The sequence below is a fragment of the Brachyhypopomus gauderio genome, unplaced genomic scaffold, assembly GCF_052324685.1.
Source record: "Brachyhypopomus gauderio isolate BG-103 unplaced genomic scaffold, BGAUD_0.2 sc156, whole genome shotgun sequence".
NCBI classification, from domain to species: Eukaryota; Metazoa; Chordata; class Actinopteri; order Gymnotiformes; family Hypopomidae; genus Brachyhypopomus; species Brachyhypopomus gauderio.
In genome coordinates, this window is record NW_027506977.1 from 240,777 (window position 1) to 261,274 (window position 20,498).

The window sequence follows — 20,498 nt, forward strand, 5'->3', positions numbered from 1 at the left end:
AATCCGAAAATGATAGTAGGCCTATGTCTATTCGGGGTTTTATAAGGCGTTCCCGACGAAGAACTCAGCGAATAAACTGAGTTTCAATATCCACATGATCTTCGAGGAAAGGACACGTCATGATGACGTGTTTGTAACTCTGGGTCAGGTCCAAGTTAACCTGCCAGCGAGCAGGTTAGCTTCAGAGCATAAGTTGCTATAGTAACTGACTCCGGTTCTCTCTAAGCTCGGTTTCTGGAACGGAAAACCTCGAGTTTCCGTGAACTCTGAGTTAACTTACCCGGGTTTTCTTGCTTAACCCGCTTCTTGGAACACCCCCCAGGTTATGTAGTAATGGATACACTGTATGCATATCACACTACAAGACGTGATAAATGTTAATGTGTGTTGTTTGGGTGTGTGTGTGTGTGTGTGTGTGCGCGCGCGTGCGTGTGTATGTGTGTGTGTGCTTTTTTGTAAAAATGGTGCAATTAGGGACTTAATTGATGCCAAATGTTCATGTCAATCATATATGACCTCTCTCTTCAACAGAGTTGTATAATCCAGGTTCAGAAAGTAAAAGTCCTCACCAGGATTTTGCTCAAGCTTGCTAGATTTCTAATTAGTGCAATCCAGGTAAAATGAGTAGAATCAACACAATCCAGGAAGCCTGAGCAAAATCCTGGTGAGGACTTTTACTTTCTGAACCTGGATTATACAACTCTGCTCTTCAATGGAAAAGTAGCTCATTAAGTCAGTGTTGTCACACTGATCTAAAGATTTAGATTTAGATTGTTTTTGTAAAATATATGCACTAATATATGTTCATTTATCTAAATTAGAGTGAGAGAAGAGTAAACAACTCTATAGACACCCCCCCCCCCCCCCCCACACACACACACACACACACACACACACACACACACACACTGTCCATCGGTGCCTGGTGCATTATCTTTAATCAAAGAAAAAAAACATTCACAAGAATCATGGCGGCGCAGTGGTTAAAGCAGTGCGGAATGCATCGCATACAAACTTAATGTTTTCCTGAGCATTTTATACTGAATACTTTGAAAGCACTCACTGGTTGTTACAACACCCCAGCTGCACCGATATGAGCAAATCTAACAAGTTCAGGGTGAGCGTGAAGAGAACCGGAGCGCGCCCGCACCCAGAACCGGAGCGCGCAGAAGCGCATAAGCAGCATTACATGTAGGGATACGGGACTCTTATAACTTACTGCACACCACCACTGTCCTAGCCCACGGCCTCTTCTCTTCAGTCTGCTTTACAATATCGGTAATCAGTTGTTTCTGCCCAATAACTTGAGCCCACTGGCTATTGTGATCATGGCAGGTTCTGGACATCGCAGTGGTACCGAGGCACAACGCAAACGCCGCAGAAACACCACACCCTGTTCGCACCGGTCCACGCTTCATTTATCATCATCACATCTCATCAAGAAAAACACAATGACAGGGTCCCGGGATCAGCAGTTTCAGGGCTTGCCTCTTCAGCTCCACCAGCCGGGCACTGCAGTTCTCGCACCATACCCCTCTGTCAGAACCGGGGGAGCTCCCACTACCCGAGGCTGGGGAACCGGTGCCGAATCCCGGGGATCCACCTAAGGACCCTGGCGAACACGTGCCAATCCCCGGTGAGATGGGGACAGGCGAGTCCGAGAAGGAGCCAGGAGACGAGGTTCCGGATACAGGTGAAGGTGTTCCAGACGACCCAGGCACGGAACCGGCACCCTCGGGAGCCGGACGGCTGCCGGTCCGGGACTCCTCGTATGCTTTCCGGTACCAAGTTTCAGGGGAGAAAGAGGCTGACTTGGTAGGAGAAGAATCCGCTATCTGCTATGAAAAGAATAAAAGTGCTTGGTAAACACATTTAAGGATGATTTCAAACCATCTAACCACCTAGTGATGATCTCAAACCATCTAACCCCAGTGATGATCTCAAGCCATCTAACCCTAGTGATGATCTCAAGCCATCTAACCCCAGTGATCTGGAGAACAGAAGAAACACGGTCACTACTGCACAAAATAAAGGCAGAAAGGCAAACTTACCCCGTATTTTCGGCTCCTGGTCCCAGACCTCTCTTTATTCCCTGTGAGAGAAGTCATGGTGAAGAACTGGACCAACGTAGTGGGTGAATGTATATCACACCCAGTCTGAACAGAGCTGAAGTCAGTTCACATACAACTTGTGTCTCTCTCCAAGTCCAGACTCAGTAACGACGTCCATGCAGTGGATCATCCATTAGGGTCCAACCTAACAGGAATATTACATGTAATGTTTCATAGATCCGAGCGTTTAGGACTCCTGAAATGACGATCACTGCGCTTTCATTCCCAGTGTTCGCCGAACCATCATCTCAGATACAGCACGTCTCCATACGCATTCATGTCGGGAGACACAGAGACAGGGTGTCTCGGGGTGTCTCAGGATGTGTCAGTGGGAGTTCCAGTGCGGTATTGTGGACCCAGTTGGACCAGTGCCTCTCCAACACGGTCTGGTCTCCTGTTACTCCAGTGAAACGTCGCTGGTCATTAAACCCAGATGCGCACATCTGTCTCTGGGCGGTTCTGACCGCCCCTCGGAGTTCTCAGCCAATAGCGTGTCAATATCCCAGTGAGTGACGCGTGGGCGTGTCCTTAAAGCGACGAGTTTTATGTAGATAATTGCAGTAATCGACATTTAAAAAGCTATGAAAATACCAGCAAAACACGTAATCAGTAGATATGTTAAAACAGCAATCGACGAATAAACCGCACGATATAAAATATATAAGAAATTGCCAGAAGCCCCAAACATTATTCAAACTGGCAGCTTGTAAAATAATCACCTATTGTACTAACCTGAAACAACTCAGAGCATAACATAGATGGCGATGCTTGATCGCAGCTTTTCATCAACAAATGAAAAGATTGGCATGTATAAATGCGTAGCTGTAGCTTGTTAGTAGAAAGCAGCAGTTTGAAGTTTGTCTTAATTGATTTCTCTTGCACGCGTAGTCAGCGCCACCTACTGACATACAACTAGAAATGTCAGAAAGCTATACTCGTTAATCTTACTTTATGTAAGATTTGATCTTTGATCATAATGTCCTTGACCTATTAGTAGTAAATAAAAAAAATGAAAAGGCTGGAAAATAGATGATAATATTTCATATTCAACACATCAGTGCAAGGAGTGTAAAATAGTCACATAACACAGTTAGCAAATTATACAAAAAGCCCATGAGACAAATTCATTAGATTAAAATCACCAGTTATGAGGAGTCCTCCTCTCTACACTAAACAGAGGCACTGCACGGGGAGGGCAAATGTGAAGAAGGGCCTAACAGTGGACAGGCCATGTGTCTCCTTCTGCTGAACTCACACACACACACACACATACACACACACACACACACACACACACACACACGCACACATACACATACACATGCACACACATACACATGCACACACACGCACTCATGGACGGAGGCACGCACACACACACACACACACACACACACACACACACACACACACACGCACACATACACATGCACACACACGCACTCATGCACGGAGGCACGCACACACACACGCACATGCGCACACACACACACACACACACACACACACACCATAGGCAGTCATGGTCTGGTGGTAGAGAACTGGTTTTGTGCCCGGAGGGTCGTGGGTTTGATTTCCAGACCTGAGGCCATGACTAAGGTGCCCTTGAGCAAGGCACCTAACCCCAACTGCTCCCCGGGCGCCGGGCTAGGGCTGCCCACCGCTCTGGCCATGTGTGCACCACAGCCCCCTAGTAATCACTAGTGTGTGTGTGTGTGCACCACAGCCCCCTAGTAATCACTAGTGTGTGTGTGTGTGTGTGTGTGTGTGTGTGTTCTAACTGCACAGATGGGTTAAAAGCAGAGAACAATTTTCAATTGAAAAATCACAATTGACAAATATGGCACATTTACATTTTACCAAGTCACACCACCCTCCATATACATACCAGTATATCAATGGGATACTGATGATTAAAGGAGGAGGAATTATACACTGATGTAACATATTTTTCATGCTAACAAATAACGAGGAAATCTTCCTGTTTTGTACCATGAGGCATTTATTTACAGTTCAAAGGGAATAAATGACAAGTTCTTTGTTATTGTATATAGAGGTTTATTATATTTATTTTTAACATTGTGTATGAGGCGTTGAAAGTGCAGCATATGAAACAGTACAGAAGAACTGTGAGGAGCATCTTTCCATCATCACTGTGTGTCATTGATGGTCATCATGCTCACAAAGTCCTTGTAGAAAATGACATTTTTGTCGGGATCAAGAGCTGCAGAGAACATTTCCTCTGTTTACTCTTGGGTAAAGGGCTCCCCTGATTAGTGTGAATAAAACTGTGCTTACCAGTGTTTTACAGGCAAATTCAAAATATCTAAACCACATTAAAACACTGAGAAAATGTGCAGTTAACCATTTTGAAGTGCGACACAGAGGCAGAGAGGCTCATCACACATGTTGCAGGTGATGAGGGTCAGTAGAATGATAAACGTGTTGGGAACAGGGATGAAACGAAACTGAACACACACTGGCGATCCTGAGTCATGTACATTATATTCTATTCATGCAAGAACGTATGTTTTTATATTGTAAACTTATGCTTTTGAATAAGTGAAATATGATTTTACCCTCTTGCATCAAATATTTGGATAGTTCTTCTGGTTCCAAAAATCCCTTTTTCTGCTGATCTAGAACCTAAGGAGGGTGTTCAGGGTAGATTAGTAATTACACAGAAAACATATAAGCTGAAGTATTCATAGCAATGACTGTAGATGAGGTCCAGTGTGAAGAAGGCTGCCATTAACGTAGACATTAATGCACTCGCAGTGCATGAACACTAGAACTAGAGTTTCTAGATCTAGTACATGAATGTGAATTACCTCAAAGGCCTGCAGGAGCATATCATCAGGAATGGGGCGAAACCTGAACAGAGGAGACAGAACAGAACCGGTTATGCAAATCTATTCTCCCACATCAAGGGCATTGCTAGGATTTTTTCAATTCGGGGTTCAGGGGATTCAGCCAATCCACAAATTTTTTCTTCATTAAAAAGGTCAGGATTGAGCAGAATGTTAGTCAAGAATTACTTTTTCACCAGCAGCAATCAAGCACTGTCCTGGCTTTAAAATATATGTAGTGTGGGTTCTGAAATGAAAGTGGTGCTAAAGTATGCAGTTTTAATAACCATGCAACATGTTTGGGGCTGGCACTGAAACACTCTCCTGAAACTCACCCCAGAAAACACCTCATTCCACATTACAACACCATATATATATATAGTTAACACTTAAAATACACCATATCTAAGTATTTTCTGTGAAGATAATTGAAATCATCTTTCTTAGAGATTTGCAACACAACATGACACACACAACACACACACACTCACCACATCTCACTGGGTGGATACTAAATGATATAATGAATATGCCTTGTGTACAAAGGTAAGGCTCACATGAACAGGAGCTAACAAGTCAACTAATTACAGTTATGTAATAAGGAATATCACTCCATTCTCTTAAATGGAGTTATACATGTTACAATAAACAATAATCAATAAATGATCAGATTCAGATCTACTAAAACATTATTCACCTATGCTTTCAAATGGCTGGGTGATAAAAATCAGCAAACCTTTCTTGCAAAACCTACTTTACTTGTTCAGGTAATTAAAACCTACTTTGTTGTTTATTGTCAATGAATCACTGAAACAAGTAAAGTCTTGCTCAGACAGATCTCGGACAAATTATGCTCCAGTAAGAGAAACTCAGTAGTCACTGAGAGTGCATGCAGCAATATCGGTCCACTTTAATTTACTGTGATGAGCTTCACATAATGGATTTAATGCTAATGGTGCTAAAACGAGAATCAAGCATCTACTGGGAAGAGTTCAAATGTGAAGTTTCATCCAATACCAAGAACATATCATTTCATCAGTACACTCTGGGATCATATAAAATCACAGTGAATTAGGCCTTGTCTTACTTGTGCTCCATCAAGACCTTGGTCATAGTCGGAAGGAATTTCTCAAAGCGGATATATCCTGTTGACTCCTCCTCCTCAACCTGTTAAAGCAACTACACATCACCTTCAGTATACACCAGATCTCACTACACAGCCAATAAAACACTGTGGTGGCCTATAACTTATAATGAAATATTCTACACAGACAAAATAACACTCTGACCTCTGCAATAATGTCATGCAGTTCAGCTTCAGTTGGAAAACAACCAAGGGATCGAATAATGGTACCAATTTCTCTAGGAAAACAAGAAAAGGACACATTTAGAGAAATAAAGCAATAAAATGTAATGAACGAGAACTGTGTATGTACAGTGCAGTAAATGGGGAGTTTGTACATTTAGGTGGAGTTTGTCATGAATTAAACCTTACCTGACATCAACCGTGTGATTGAATTCATGATCAAACACATCAAATGCGTTGCTGATCCTCTTGTGGACCTCAGATACAATACCTTCTGTAAAGGACAGTAGAAAATTATCTTGTTAATCCAAACAGCTTGACATGCCTGTTGTAACGAAGTGGCCCAAGGTTCGTTTAGGTGTCGTCAGGTCGAATGTGATGCTAAAACTTTTTTTTTTTTTTTTTTTGAAAATCTCATATTCATACTATATTGAAAAATAAGTGTTTTTGTCATTTTATGATAGCTCCCTACAATTAACTTTCAGCCATGAAGATTTCAAATATAACCTTTCATGTATAACCTTTGTTAAACTCCGTCAGGTAACTGGTTTGGTAACTGGTTTGGTGGTCAATCTTGCACTGGGATCTTTCAGGTTGTTCTTAAGTCAGATAACAAGTTACTTAACATGTGAACCATTAGAATATCTGCACGTCACATTTAGAGGGAAATGAAGTTCATTAGCAAAGTAAAATATAAAATAGTGTAGCCAACATATTTTATTGTTTATGTCAACTTTATGCTCTAAAATGAAAATGCCAGTTAGCCAGCCAGCTAACGTAGTTTAGAGTCCTGCACGGGTCCGATTTTTGAGACCCGTACCCACCCATATCCGCAGAGTGGCTATTTCAAAGTTAAATCCGTACCCGCCCGGACCCGTTAATATTCTACCCGTTACCCACCCGTGCCCGTGAAAAATCACACAAATCGAAAGTATTCCTATAGAGCACTTTATTTTTCAATGCGCCTCTGAAAAAACGTCAGTACAACACAAAATAAAATAAAAGGTTGCTGTGCAGGAACAGTATGGCTATTCCTATCTAAAATTAGCAACTGCAAAACGAGAGGGAACAAATGCCAGTATAACAACCAAATAAAATCGCATAGGTTCACAAATCTATCCTAGGATACTGTGCAGGAACAGTATATCGTCCACAGTCCCAGGTTTGAGCTGCGTTCTGCGCTCTTGGATCACAAATCCTAAACGCCAAGTTCTCTCTCGTCATTTTTCCTTGTTCTAGCACGGCCACCCATTTGCTTTGTAACCACCTAGCGAGCTACAATAAATGCCCGGTACTGTGTTATAACCAGCCTCTGCTCATGTTTCCGCTGGAAAAGAACCGAAGTTTGGGTATTACCCCAGAACAGCTGAAGAGTAAAGTTCAGCCCGCTCTGGCCAACGGAGCTACGGTATAAGTAAGCTCCCCTGAGCTTCGCCACCACCATCGGGAGGCGCTAATCAGGCAAAATGTAACACTATGTTCATTACGTAGCAAATAAAAGCCTACTAAAAATGACCACTTATTTAACTTACCCGCCCGCATACCCACCCGTAAAATTTCGGTATGTGTAAAACCCACCCGTTTCAGCATCTATTTGCCCGTACCCGTGGGTACCCGCGGGTACCCGACCCGGTGCAGGACTCTAACGTAGTTACAACCCTGTAACATTAGCTAACAGCACTATAGTAGCTTAACAACTTGTGTTAGTTAGCTAGCGTATGCTAGTCAGTTAACGCACGTTACTGCACGGCGCAGAATATCTGGTCACGTGACCAACAAAGACACATTAAGAACGTTCACGTCGTTTGATACCTGCAGAGTCTTTATCTCCCGCCATGTTTGACGCTACAGCTGGTTGCTAAGAGACAGAAACGTTCACTTCCGTTCCGCGAAGCTCGCGCGTGTCCGTCATCAGTGATGGAAGTGGCTGATTTACAGAATATAATAGATGAAGAGAGTGACGGACGGCGGAGGTCATCTCCGTTCATTCAGCGCTGCACTGATCACAAGAACGCGCCTAGGATCATAGGTTTCAGCCAACAGAGTAGGTATTTGATTCCATTTTGTAACCGATGGTGTTTCTACCATGGCAAAAAACAAGTCTACACAGCTAAAATAAATCTGATCAACAAAATGAAAGTTATAAGAGGATGTTTTTCATGACAGAGCACCTACCTAATATACCACAAGAGAGACTGTGTCCTACAATAACTGACCAAACGGTCCAGTGATGACTCCGCCTTGCTGACAGTGTTCTCACTGCTTCAGCTTCCCTATTGAGTTAATAATAGCTCAGCTAGGTATGAAAATGTTTCAATTTTACCTGAGTATGGGCTTCAATTACAGTGATCCTAAACCTCAGAAAAACAGATCTATTGAAGCTCAGTTAAACCTGAGATACAGCGACATCTAGTGGCAGATAATGATTTTTAAATGATAATTTAATTTTTTTTTAGATTTACATTTAACTTCAGGTTAACTTCAGACTTTACTACAGATTCCAACAACACAGCATTTAAATACACTGTATACACAATATGGAGCTGTATTTCATTCAGATTTATGCTTATGGGTAATTTCTCAACTACAGTTCAGCTAATGACAGCTCAGTTGCCCCGTGCTATCAGCTCGGGTTGGATGCCTGTGTTTTTACCCTTCAGACAGAGACCTTCACTATAAGGTATCCTGGGACTGCTGCTGTAAGTGCTTTGAGATGAAGGAGTGAGAATGCAGTTATGAATGTCCTTCGGTCCTTTATTGTTACACAGACTAAGGTGTGTGTGTGTGTGTGTGTGTGTGTGTGTGTGTGTTACTATTGGTTAACCCTTATGAATTACCTCTCCTATTAATGATTGCCCTAATTATTGGCCAAGCTTATTAATGACCACCCTTATTTTCACGTTTATTAGTGTCTGTCCTTTTTAATGACCACCCTTATTAATGGCTGTTAATGGTGTTTTGATCACATTGTAGGAGTGCAGATTTATTCACTTATTTATTCGCATTGTTTGCTTATGTCACAATGAGATGTTATGACAACTCAAAGCTTATGTGTCATAGGAAGCAGTAAAATTACATGCAGTGCAGACACACAAGGTAGGAAATACATGTTGTATATAACCAACCTTTGATGTGACCAAACCTCTAAATACGTTTCTTTTGTTTTTATAAAGCCATGCATTGACTCTGTATGAGGCCCTACTGACTTAAATAATACTGTTTTGTAGGAAAAGCCTTCAGTCATAAGCATATTGCCGTTTCGGTTTTGTTTTGTGTTCAAGACAAATTTCTTTCATGAAAAATGTATTTTTGTAGAGGTCTGACTAGTTTTGTAGAGGTCTAAAATAAGTTGGAGAGGTCTTGCTAGTGTAGAAGTCATACGTATGTTGTAGAGGTCTGACAAGTTTTGTAGTCATCATACATATGTGGGTGAGCGAATACTTTTGGCAATATAGTGTACTTCTATGCCAAGTCTTATTCTTGTTATAAGCAGTAGTAGTAACAGTAAGAGTTGTAGGCCGGCTGTTGCTGTCTTTCTTTGCTTTCTCTTTTCCCTTCTCTTTGCTGCTTGTTGTGCTTGCCTAAACTATCTCAAATTGTAAAATTGTACTTTTGTGACTTAGCGTGGAGTCCTTGTTCCAGTTCATCTAAATGTGGTGCTGGAGGCTTTGGAGGAACGTGGCATTTAGCTCCGCCTCCTCCAGTGCTCCAGTGTCTTCAAGCAGGTCCTGTAGAGAAGTATAACAGAGGCGCGCTGGGTGTTGCAGCTTTATTGTTTCAGTAGTGAAAGAAACGATTAGCGATGTCTGGAAGAGGGAAGGGTGGTAAAGGTCTTGGGAAAGGAGGCGCTAAGCGTCATCGCAAGGTTCTCCGTGACAACATCCAGGGCATTACTAAACCCGCCATTCGTCGTCTGGCTCGTCGTGGCGGTGTCAAACGTATATCCGGTCTGATTTACGAGGAGACCCGTGGTGTGCTCAAAGTGTTCCTGGAGAACGTTATCAGGGACGCGGTTACCTACACCGAACACGCCAAGAGAAAGACCGTCACCGCTATGGATGTGGTTTATGCTCTGAAACGCCAGGGACGCACTCTGTACGGATTCGGAGGTTAAACGCTCAACTCGACACGAAACCAACGGCTCTTTTAAGAGCCACCCATATACTCATTTAAAGAGCTGTTTCATGCGTTTACTGGTAACCACAAGCGTCAATTACTTAAACGCGCACAGAGAACGTTTTGTCCGATTTTGCTTTTTGAAGGTACTTTTATTAAAATTATGGAAGGGTCCATACACAATCATTGCAAAATCCATAATGTCAAACATTACAATATTAAAACAGCATACGCTTTATACCATTTCATTTTATAGGCTACATGAATTCTGTTACTTGTTTACTGTTACATGAACCCCCAGATAATTTCTACACCATTTATCACACACAATGTCCGACGTTGCCGTGTACTACAACAGTTTTAAAATGCACGTTGTAGTCTCTGAATCCTAAAACATTTAAATAAATGGACATATTAAATAAATGGAGACGCTTTATGACGAAATAATGCAATGAATCTGCATTATTGAAACTAATGGTAAATAATTTTGACATTATGACATTATTTACCATTCCTTGTCTGTTCTAATTATTTTAAGTCGTCTTATTTACTTTATTACATTACTCTCTATTTTAATAAATTGTCATTTTATTATATTATTTTATGTTTGATTCCTTTTTTTCTTTAGGTTTTTTTTAAATGTTTTTATTTATTTTGTAAAGCACTTTGAGTTTCATGTATCTATGAAAGATACTATACAAATAAAGATTTTTTTTGTAATGATAATCAAAGTTATGACCTAGCTAGTTTAGAACCACATCCAAAGAATTTTAGTATAATAAAATGATAAGCTAGAAATTCCTTGCGCAAGCAGAACTAAACAGATTTTGATGCTCTATCATAGTTTTCGTTTGAAAGTTGAAGGCAGAAATGGCTGGGCGGGATTAAGAGGTAAACGCTACGGCACAGTGGGGTGGCGGAGCCACGATAGGAGGTCCTGTCATAGGAGGGCTTGTTTTTGACCAATGATGCTTAGTCATGAGCGTGGAGGGAGGGCGTGACCTAATTAGACTACCAAACTCTTAATGTAGGAGGTGCTGGAGAGTTGTTGTTCATTCAACGGTGTTTCACTCATCACCGAGCATCATGCCTGAGCCAGCAAAGTCCGCCCCGAAGAAGGGATCTAAGAAAGCCGTGACCAAGACGGCCAGTAAAGGAGGCAAGAAGCGCAGAAAGACCAGGAAGGAGAGCTACGCTATCTACGTGTACAAAGTCCTGAAGCAGGTCCACCCCGACACCGGTATCTCTTCCAAGGCGATGGGAATCATGAATTCTTTCGTCAATGACATTTTCGAGCGCATCGCTGGTGAGGCTTCTCGTCTCGCCCACTACAACAAGCGCTCTACCATCACCTCCAGGGAGATCCAGACCGCCGTGCGCCTGCTGCTTCCCGGTGAACTGGCCAAACACGCCGTGTCTGAAGGCACAAAGGCCGTCACCAAGTACACCAGCTCCAAGTAAATGGCCGAATAGTGCGACTTAACCAACCCAAAGGCTCTTTTAAGGGCCACCCACACTTTCACCCAAAGAGTTTTTCCCTTAGGAATGTGTTTGCACAATAATTAGATTAAAGCTATTTCTGTCCTGTTAATTTTCCCACGTGCTGTGCTTTGTTGGGCAGCCTAGAATGTATTTTATGTTGTGTTCTATAATGTATATGATCTGTACAACTTTGTATCCACTGCTGTACGTTTTCTTAGCATCTCAGCTTGTGTGTGTGCGCGTGTTACATTTACATTTATGGCATTTAGCAGACGCTCTTATCCAGAGCGACTTACAAAAGTGCTACGTAGTTGCTTGGAATCTCCAAGAATAGATAGTCCTGAACACAAGGTACTCTAAGCTGGACAAACCACTAGACGAAAGTCAAATGATACCTAACAATTATATCTGAACATACTAGTGCTGTCAATTCCAGGTGCCGCGATTAAAAGTCCTCACCAGGATTTTGCTCTGGCTTCCTGGATTGTATTGATTCCACTAATTTTACCTGGATTGCTAATTAGAAAATCTAGCAAGCTTGAGCAAAATCCTGGTCAGGACTTTTAATCGTGGCACCTGGAATTGACAGCACTAGAACATACACATCACCTGAGGAAAAAGACAGTAAACAATACCTGTAACAAACACCTGAGGAAAGAGACGATAAAGCACAATAGACGAAGCATAATTATGCAAAGTGCACTTGAAAGAGGTGGGTCTTCAGTCGGCGTCTGAAGACAGCAAGTGACCGATGTTCGGACACACAAGGGAAGTTCATTCCACCACCTTGGAGCCAGGACAGAGAAAAGTCTGGATGCTTGTCTCCCATGTGTCCTGGATGATGGAGGGTCAAGACACCTGCATGTTGACGTGTGAGAAAGGAGAATATAATATACTGTATGGGGAGACCGGGTGTTGTAACATGGGGAGAGTTGTAACACCATCAATTCCACCGATCATGGATCAGATATGAGTCATATGATCATTCCGGTATTTACCCAATTACTCCCTGATCACACATGGTGAATATCAAGGATGGAAACAGACACATGCAGATTCCATAGAGAAAAAAATGAGGTGAAAGAATAAATTTCTGAATCAAGACTTTATTTTTAGTTTAGTACTTGTGGTTTATCTGCAATAGTATAAGAATTATATTACATTGAACTATTACATTAATTGTAGTAGGTAAATTGTGATGCATTTTGCCTTGTTAAGTTCAAATCCCCTTGCTAAAACAGCTAGCTAAACAATGGCTGACAGGGGTGGGGTGGGTTGTAACACAGCTTTTAAAAGTGTTACAACCATCACCTTACATACAACTAAGAAAACATTATTGAATTTAATTATTTTACAGAATGCCTAGGCAGTGTAAAAGAAAGACTGACATGAAAGACAAATGTTTTTTCTTAAAGCATCTGATGAGGTCACAAAGAAGGGCAAGTCAGTCAGATCAGTTGTGAAGGCACATGGTATCTGCCATATAACACACACACACATTGACATTGTTTATTATTTGACATACATGTTCTTTACACAGGTACATACATATTTTTGAATAAGTTTGTTCTAGTACACTAATTTACACACACTCAAACAAAACAGAAAGTGGATATAAGTTATGGTCAGTCACAGAGAGAGAGACATTGTTCTGGGTTGTTCTTTCATTATTTTATTTACATTTTGAAGCATATTGCATGGTGTGGCCTCTGTTGTTGCATCTTTTGTCTATTGTGATATTTGAACTGAGTTTTGAATTGGTGCCATTTGTAGTAAACAAATGTGTGTACTTTGTATAAAAGTTTGAGAAGTCTAGCTCAAGAATTCAGTGAGATAAAGGTTCAGAAGCAAAAAGTGTTACAACCAAACCCAGTCTTCCCCAATTATATATAATTATAATAATTAATATTATTTGCCCACATATGTCCACATTCTGGGAGTGGTAATACAGAATTGTAAACAGGTTTGCAATAATATTACCCAATATAATTGGCAAGGAACAGACGTGTGCAATTAGGGGTCATCATATGAGGGATAAATTGTGTACATTAAAGCATCTGTTGTGTGAAGGAGAAGAGAAAAACTACTTTATTGTGGGCTTGGACCAGACGAAAGGTTTTGGTCTTGTGCAAAAGGAACATATATGAAAGGTTATGGAGTAATTTAGAGTACCAGAAGCACTGGTTAATGATAAAAATGTTATGCCAAATCAAAGGTAGAGGTTAATGTTAATGGTGTTTTGACTGAAGCCTTTGAAATGCATGTGGAATTATTTGTAATTTACATCTAGTAAATTTTAGGAAATATATGTATTTATAATAATACATACTATAAATATGAATAGCACTTTTCAAACACAACAGCAATTGTAAGAACACTACAAAATACAAAAGGAAACATACAGACAAATTGAAGAAAACAATTTTCTGTCTGTCATTTAGGCTTCTGATAAATTTAAGGATTTTGCACCATCATAAAAAAACCAGTGGGGAGAAAACAGTTCAGAGAGTCCTTGGAGTAGAAACACGCCTACTTGTCTGACATACATAGACGTATGGCACTGGAAATGCTACTGGGATTTTAAAGAACTGGTAGGCTGGAAAGAGAATAAACTGACTGGAGTTTAGAGTTTATTTCGGATTTTAGAGAAACATGTACATATACATATAAACATATATATAAACACATATGTATACATACATTTACATAAAAAAGAAAGAAAACGAAAGTAAAATAATATTTAATAAATAATAATGGTTATAATGGTGAAAATAATGATAACCGAAAAATGTATAGTTTGAAGCATTAACTTATATTGACTACCCTTTTTAATCAAATATATATTTTTCCAATTGTTATTAATAATAAACTTTGCTCATCTACAGAACAATCATACATTACTATTAAAAATCAATATCAAGTTATACATATATAAAATTATTTATCTTTATTATAAGTATCTATTACCTTATTTTTAAGCATGTTTTTCAAATTTGACAAGTGAACTGCAGATTTTTATGTCCTTGTCACAACTGTTCCACAAGTTTACACCTTTGACAGATAAACATTTACTTTTCCATTAGTTCTTACTCTTATTTTTTTAAACATACCTGTTCATAAGTTTAATTTTTCCTGATTCTTGAGACCACCACTATTTATCTCATAGTATTTGTACATATGGCCACGGCCTCCTGCACCCCATGCTTGTGTTTTAGTCACACCTACACAAGGGATTTTTTAACTAATAAACACACCATTGCCACGTTCAAAACACCTCCATGCCTTTACTCAGACTCTCCTTCATAGCACACACTATGAGCTGTTAGACCTACTCCTTCATTTCTGTCAATTTCACCCCACACATCACACAAAACACAGCATGTCTTCTTAGGTGCGACAGTCGCAGGTTGCGTTTTTGTGGCAGTTGTGCAAAACGACCCGGAACTGCATGGGCTTCCCTGGCACGCAAATAAACGAGAGAGCCTTCTCTTGCCATTCGCGTTTTTTGATGCACTGCAAATAGTGTTTGGATGCATATTTAGGTCGAGATTTGTCGTGAGAAAACACAAGTACCATCTACTCACGGAAGCACAGGCACGCAGTGTCGGGCGAGTTGAGTCTACACCGTCCTCATGTGTATTTTAAGACCACAGTCCGTCGCGAGGAGGGAGGTTCACAGTCACAGATCAGTTCGTTCAGTGTTTGTTTCTCTTAGAAAATTCAAGGATGGCAGAAGTGGCTCCAGCCTCAACCGCTGCCGCGCCGGCTAAAGCGCCCAAGAAGAAAGCTGCCGCTAGACCCAAGAAAGCGGGACCCAGCGTCGGTGAGCTTATCGTTAAAGCTGTTTCTGCTTCCAAAGAACGGAGCGGCGTGTCTCTCGCCGCGCTGAAGAAAGCTTTGGCTGCTGGCGGTTACGACGTGGAGAAGAACAACTCTCGCGTCAAGCTCGCCATCAAGAGCCTGGTGACGAAAGGGACTTTGGTGCAGACCAAAGGCACCGGAGCGTCTGGCTCGTTTAAGATCAACAAGCAAGCGGAAACTAAGAAGAAGCCCGCCAAGAAAGCCGCGCCTAAGGCGAAAAAGTCCCCCGTTAAGAAGCCTGCCGCGGCTAAAAAGCCCAAGAAGGTCGCGGCAAAGAAGCCCGCCGCCGCTGCAAAGAAGTCGCCCAAGAAGGCGAAGAAGCCCGCTGCCGCCAAAGCTACCAAGAGTCCCAAGAAAGCGAAGAAGCCGGCCGCTCCGAAGAAAGCAGCCAAGAGCCCCAAGAAGGCAAAGGTTGCGAAGCCCAAGACCGCCAAGCCAAAAGCAGCAAAGGCGAAAAAAGCAGCCCCCAAGAAGTAAACGTGCATGTTTTCATGTCTTGGTCTCCCCAAAAGGCTCTTTTAAGAGCCACCCACCTTTTTTTCTAAAGAGCGCTTTTCTTTAAACTAAATATTTTGTGTCGTTGGTGGATTTTAAGGTGCAGTTTCATCCATTGCTCTACATTAAGTGCGTGGACATTGGGAAGAAAAATGACAACCTAAAACATTCATCCCGTCCTAAATACAGAAATACTGTGTAGAATAAGATTCTATTTTATATACGTATGTTTTATTTGCCCAAGTGTACTTTATTAAAATGGAGAATGAAAAGTCAATACACAAGCATTTCAAGCAATCCATACTCATAACATTACGATATCAATATGACGGTAAAACAACATATATATAACTTTATATATCTATTAGGGTCCAACGAAAATCAGTTTTTCTTACTGTATCCATAGTAAACATGTTGCATTTCATTATTCACAGAAATATTGTATATAATAAGATTTTATTGTATGCTATGAATACATTAGTCTGCCTATCTCTCCTCTCCTTGTCATACATGTACGTAGCTTGAATAACTTGAGTACATTTCTACATTAAATTAAAGTGCATACATATAGAAAAACATTACGAGAGGGAGTTTTGTAGAGTAAACGCGCGTAAAACATTTTGCATCTCATTCAACATATGGACATGTACACAGTAATATTCTATTGTATGCTATATTTTTTAATTTGCCAATCTCTCCTGTCCTTGTCATACATATGCGTGTACCCTGAATAGCTTAGAAGATTTCTAAAACTTTATTCAATATTGAAATGCATATACGAAGGACAACAAGAAAAGACGTGCCACATGGAGTGTTGCAGGGGAAAGAGATGGAGGCTGGCTTTGGATGTCGACCGCTTCGGGTTGGTTATTCGTCATGCCTTCTTTAAGCCAATAGGAGAGCAGCTTATTTAGCTATATCTCCAGCGCTCTTAGAGCAGGCGTGATTATTTCGTCTTTGCTTACAGCGCTGTGGTTGACATTATGAGTGGCAGAGGCAAGACCGGTGGTAAGGCTAGGGCCAAGGCCAAGACTCGTTCGTCTCGCGCCGGACTGCAGTTTCCTGTGGGCCGTGTACACAGGCTTTTGCGCAAGGGTAACTACGCCGAGCGCGTCGGTGCCGGTGCTCCCGTCTACTTGGCTGCCGTGTTGGAGTATCTAACTGCTGAGATTCTCGAGTTGGCAGGCAACGCCGCCCGCGACAACAAGAAGACTCGTATCATTCCTCGTCACCTGCAGCTCGCCGTGCGTAACGACGAGGAGTTGAACAAGCTGTTGGGAGGAGTGACCATCGCTCAGGGTGGCGTGCTGCCCAACATTCAGGCTGTTTTGCTGCCCAAAAAGACCGAGAAGACCGTTAAATCCAAGTAAATTTCCCTTCTGTTTTCAGAATCCAACGGCTCTTTTAAGAGCCACCCACATCGACTTATGAAGTGCAACTTTTCATTCATGCAGATTTTAGTATGTGCTCTTGTCATTATTGGATGCTGCTGTTTCACGTCTAAGCATTCGCACACTTCGTTTAAATGCGCACAATCACTCTAATGTTGCATATGCACATATGAATTTATACGTGTGCATAAAGACAGACATGATGTTGCTCCTATGAACAGAATATAGGACAGTAAGCATAAGCTGCTGGCAACTAATGATGAAAGCCAGCATGTTGGTACCATGATCCTACATTTCTCACCTGCTAGAGACATAAAATAACAGTGTTATACCTGCAGAGTCTGTTTTTAAGCAGATTGTATGCGAATTAAGGAGACTGATTATGGTACATTATGGGCAGAAAAATCCAAACAAAGTCTTGCCGTGAACCCGCCTGAAAAGTAGGCGTTTTTTTATGTGTGCGCTCTACGGGCCAATTGTCGAAGAGTGACGCACACTTGATTGTCCAATGGATGGTCTTCGTATTGAAGACGCCCAATGAGCGCTGGTCGTCGTTAGGGCTTAAAAAGGACGTCCCCATACTAGGTTCTTATTCTCGTTCCTCCTTGTTGGTGAACAGTCGACTTCTGTCACTATGGCACGAACCAAGCAGACCGCCCGTAAATCCACCGGTGGCAAAGCCCCGAGGAAGCAGCTCGCCACTAAGGCTGCTCGCAAGAGCGCGCCGGCCACTGGCGGCGTGAAGAAGCCTCATCGTTACAGGCCCGGTACTGTCGCTCTGAGGGAGATTCGTCGTTATCAGAAATCTACTGAGCTGCTGATCCGTAAGTTGCCTTTCCAGCGCCTGGTGAGAGAAATCGCTCAGGACTTCAAGACCGATCTCCGCTTCCAGAGCTCTGCTGTCATGGCCTTGCAGGAGGCTAGTGAGGCATACCTGGTTGGTCTGTTCGAGGACACCAACTTGTGCGCCATCCACGCAAAAAGAGTCACCATCATGCCCAAAGACATCCAGCTGGCCCGTCGCATTCGCGGAGAGCGTGCTTAAACTGAGCGCTCGGAGTAAAAGCCCCCAAAAACACAAAGGCTCTTTTAAGAGCCACCTAATTGTTTCACTGCAAAACGAGCAAGTTCAATCAGCAGAGGAATGATTCTCTGAAGCTAAATAAGATTTAAACCAGGAAATTTGCTGTTTTCACATCTATCTAGTATGAATGAATTATTTTGATCAGCATTGCTATGTTAAGGCCTAAACCCTGACTGAAAGATTTCCTTTAACTGGTTCTGAATCAGGTATTCATGAGCTTAGTTGTTAAGCTAAAACTTTCTCAGATCTTTGAAATAAATGGCCTGTCAAGTTCAGTTTTGATAAGTGGTAGGATTACTGCTCATTTGAATGACTTGGATACATAGCAAATGTTCAGGGAAGAGTTTTTTATTTATTTAGTAAAGGATCAATTGCTATAGGGAGAATTGTTTTTGAGAAAGTGTGTAGGCAACAAATCTGGTAAGCAGGATGAGAGATGAGCCCTTCAATTTAAAATGATGTGTCCTTGGTGTCATTTCCAACATACAGTAGATTCACCATAGACACCAGTGATCGAATCCTGATACGCAACAAAATTCGCATGAAGCAACTGTACAGGGAAGCCTTGGTTCAATACGATCTATATAATGCACAACACATAATTATTATTTTTTGCAAAACGAGTTTTGTTTTTACAGTGAACAGCATTTGCTTTTGTGGACAATAAATATTGTCTTTATAGAGGTTTTGTGAATTGGGTTTTGATAAAGAAGGAAGACAACAAAAAACGAAGAACACAATTAATAACATTCCTAACCATTCATAAATGACCCATTGAATCAGAGATGTCAGGAGCAATAGTTGGTTTTACAGAACCACTGTAGAAAGATTAAGAATGAAATGAAAATTGAAGAATGAAAATTATTTTGTAATATTATCACTGTTCGTATGTTTTGTTTGTGTCCATGTCAGCAAATGTGTACATGAAATCTGAGAAACCAAGATATGACAGAAAACAAATTATGAAAAGTTATCCACAAGATAGCAGACAGCTGAACTCTTACAATAACAGTAAATCCATTAGAATAATACTGGGAGGCCTTCTCATTTGTTTACCCATCACCTTCTGTATTGTGTTCTGTACTTTGAATTGATGTTGTGTTTGAAAACTGCTAACATTATTGCCTTATTATTCTTCATTCTATGTAAAAAAAAAATCTAAAGAACATTTTGAAGTTCTATTTAAAAAATAAGGAGTAAAGGATTTTATATGCTGTGATTCTATAAGTTATGGAGGGCTGTACAAAGAATTTACAACTAATGAAATGTAACAAATGGAAATCATGTCAATGTGGGCAATGGACATTACAACATAATAGTGTGCAAGATGATTTGATGTGCTTGTAGGCTAGAGCAGAGCCTATAGTCAAATATATATTATATATGTCACATAGCCTAAGCATATTAACACAAGGCTAATGGGGGTGTGTTCAGCATGTACCCACCTTTAAAGTACCCAGGAAGGAGAAGATGGAAATATTTATTGTACATGGACCATAAGATTTAAATACCTTTCAGTGAAAAGTGTGGGTGGCTCTTAAAAGAGCCTTTGGGTTGGTTAAGTTGCACTATTCGGCCATTTACTTGTTTTATTCAGGAGTGTTTGTGTAAATTAGTGTACTAGAACAAACTTATTTAACAATATGTATGCTTAATGAACACTCTAATACAATGTACCTGTGTAAAGAATAATAATAAGCAATGTCAATGTGTGTGTGTGTGTATGTGTATGTGTGTGTGTTTGTGTGTGTGTGTGTGTTTGTGTGTGTGTGTTTTTGTCTGTGTGTTTTTGTGTGTGTGTAT

General features: G+C 41.1%; 5 protein-coding genes and 1 pseudogene across 7 annotated transcripts; 5 read left to right on the plus strand and 1 right to left on the minus strand.

The window, feature by feature from the left end:
* Positions 1–4,156: 4,156 nt before the first annotated feature.
* Positions 4,157–8,216, minus strand: LOC143500554 (dynein regulatory complex protein 8-like). Of its 3 annotated transcripts, none has more exons than XM_076994701.1 (7): positions 8,079–8,216; positions 6,456–6,540; positions 6,250–6,322; positions 6,048–6,127; positions 4,943–4,985; positions 4,691–4,757; positions 4,157–4,335 (listed from the first exon to the last, which is right to left on the minus strand). In XM_076994701.1, the coding sequence occupies exons 1-7, from the start codon at positions 8,101–8,103 to the stop codon at positions 4,262–4,264; spliced, it is 447 nt and encodes a 148-aa protein (XP_076850816.1). In that variant the 5' UTR covers positions 8,104–8,216; the 3' UTR covers positions 4,157–4,261. The 3 variants fall into 3 exon arrangements, with proteins under 3 accessions (XP_076850816.1, XP_076850817.1, XP_076850815.1); XM_076994702.1 differs by having other exon boundaries at positions 4,203–4,380; XM_076994700.1 differs by having other exon boundaries at positions 4,203–4,757.
* A 1,846-nt stretch (positions 8,217–10,062) lies between these two features.
* Positions 10,063–10,844, plus strand: LOC143500562 (histone H4). Its single transcript, XM_076994710.1, has one exon. The coding sequence runs from the start codon at positions 10,069–10,071 to the stop codon at positions 10,378–10,380; it is 312 nt and encodes a 103-aa protein (XP_076850825.1). The 5' UTR covers positions 10,063–10,068; the 3' UTR covers positions 10,381–10,844.
* Positions 10,845–11,438: 594 nt separating this feature from the next.
* LOC143500555 (histone H2B 1/2) lies at positions 11,439–11,860 on the plus strand. The gene has a single exon (XM_076994703.1). The coding sequence runs from the start codon at positions 11,469–11,471 to the stop codon at positions 11,841–11,843; it is 375 nt and encodes a 124-aa protein (XP_076850818.1). The 5' UTR covers positions 11,439–11,468; the 3' UTR covers positions 11,844–11,860.
* Positions 11,861–15,541: 3,681 nt separating this feature from the next.
* On the plus strand, positions 15,542–16,539 carry LOC143500549 (histone H1 pseudogene; annotated as a pseudogene).
* Positions 16,540–17,193: 654 nt separating this feature from the next.
* LOC143500548 (histone H2A-like) lies at positions 17,194–17,716 on the plus strand. Its single transcript, XM_076994698.1, has one exon. It carries the CDS (start codon positions 17,204–17,206, stop codon positions 17,588–17,590), a length of 387 nt encoding a protein of 128 aa, XP_076850813.1. The 5' UTR covers positions 17,194–17,203; the 3' UTR covers positions 17,591–17,716.
* A 519-nt stretch (positions 17,717–18,235) lies between these two features.
* LOC143500558 (histone H3) lies at positions 18,236–19,591 on the plus strand. Its single transcript, XM_076994706.1, has one exon. It carries the CDS (start codon positions 18,246–18,248, stop codon positions 18,654–18,656), a length of 411 nt encoding a protein of 136 aa, XP_076850821.1. The 5' UTR covers positions 18,236–18,245; the 3' UTR covers positions 18,657–19,591.
* The last annotated feature ends 907 nt before the right edge of the window (positions 19,592–20,498 follow it).

Coding starts and splice junctions, on each gene's coding strand:
- LOC143500554 (XM_076994700.1), bottom strand. CDS start 8,103: ATGGCGGGAGATAAAGACTCTGCAG. Junction 6,128..6,249: donor TGCATGACATTATTGCAGAG/GTCAGAGTGTTA, acceptor TTGCTTTAACAG/GTTGAGGAGGAGGAGTCAAC. Junction 4,758..4,942: donor TGCTCCTGCAGGCCTTTGAG/GTAATTCACATT, acceptor CACCCTCCTTAG/GTTCTAGATCAGCAGAAAAA.
- LOC143500562 (XM_076994710.1), top strand. CDS start 10,069: ATGTCTGGAAGAGGGAAGGGTGGTAAAGGTCTTGGGAAAGGAGGCGCT.
- LOC143500555 (XM_076994703.1), top strand. CDS start 11,469: ATGCCTGAGCCAGCAAAGTCCGCCCCGAAGAAGGGATCTAAGAAAGCC.
- LOC143500548 (XM_076994698.1), top strand. CDS start 17,204: ATGAGTGGCAGAGGCAAGACCGGTGGTAAGGCTAGGGCCAAGGCCAAG.
- LOC143500558 (XM_076994706.1), top strand. CDS start 18,246: ATGGCACGAACCAAGCAGACCGCCCGTAAATCCACCGGTGGCAAAGCC.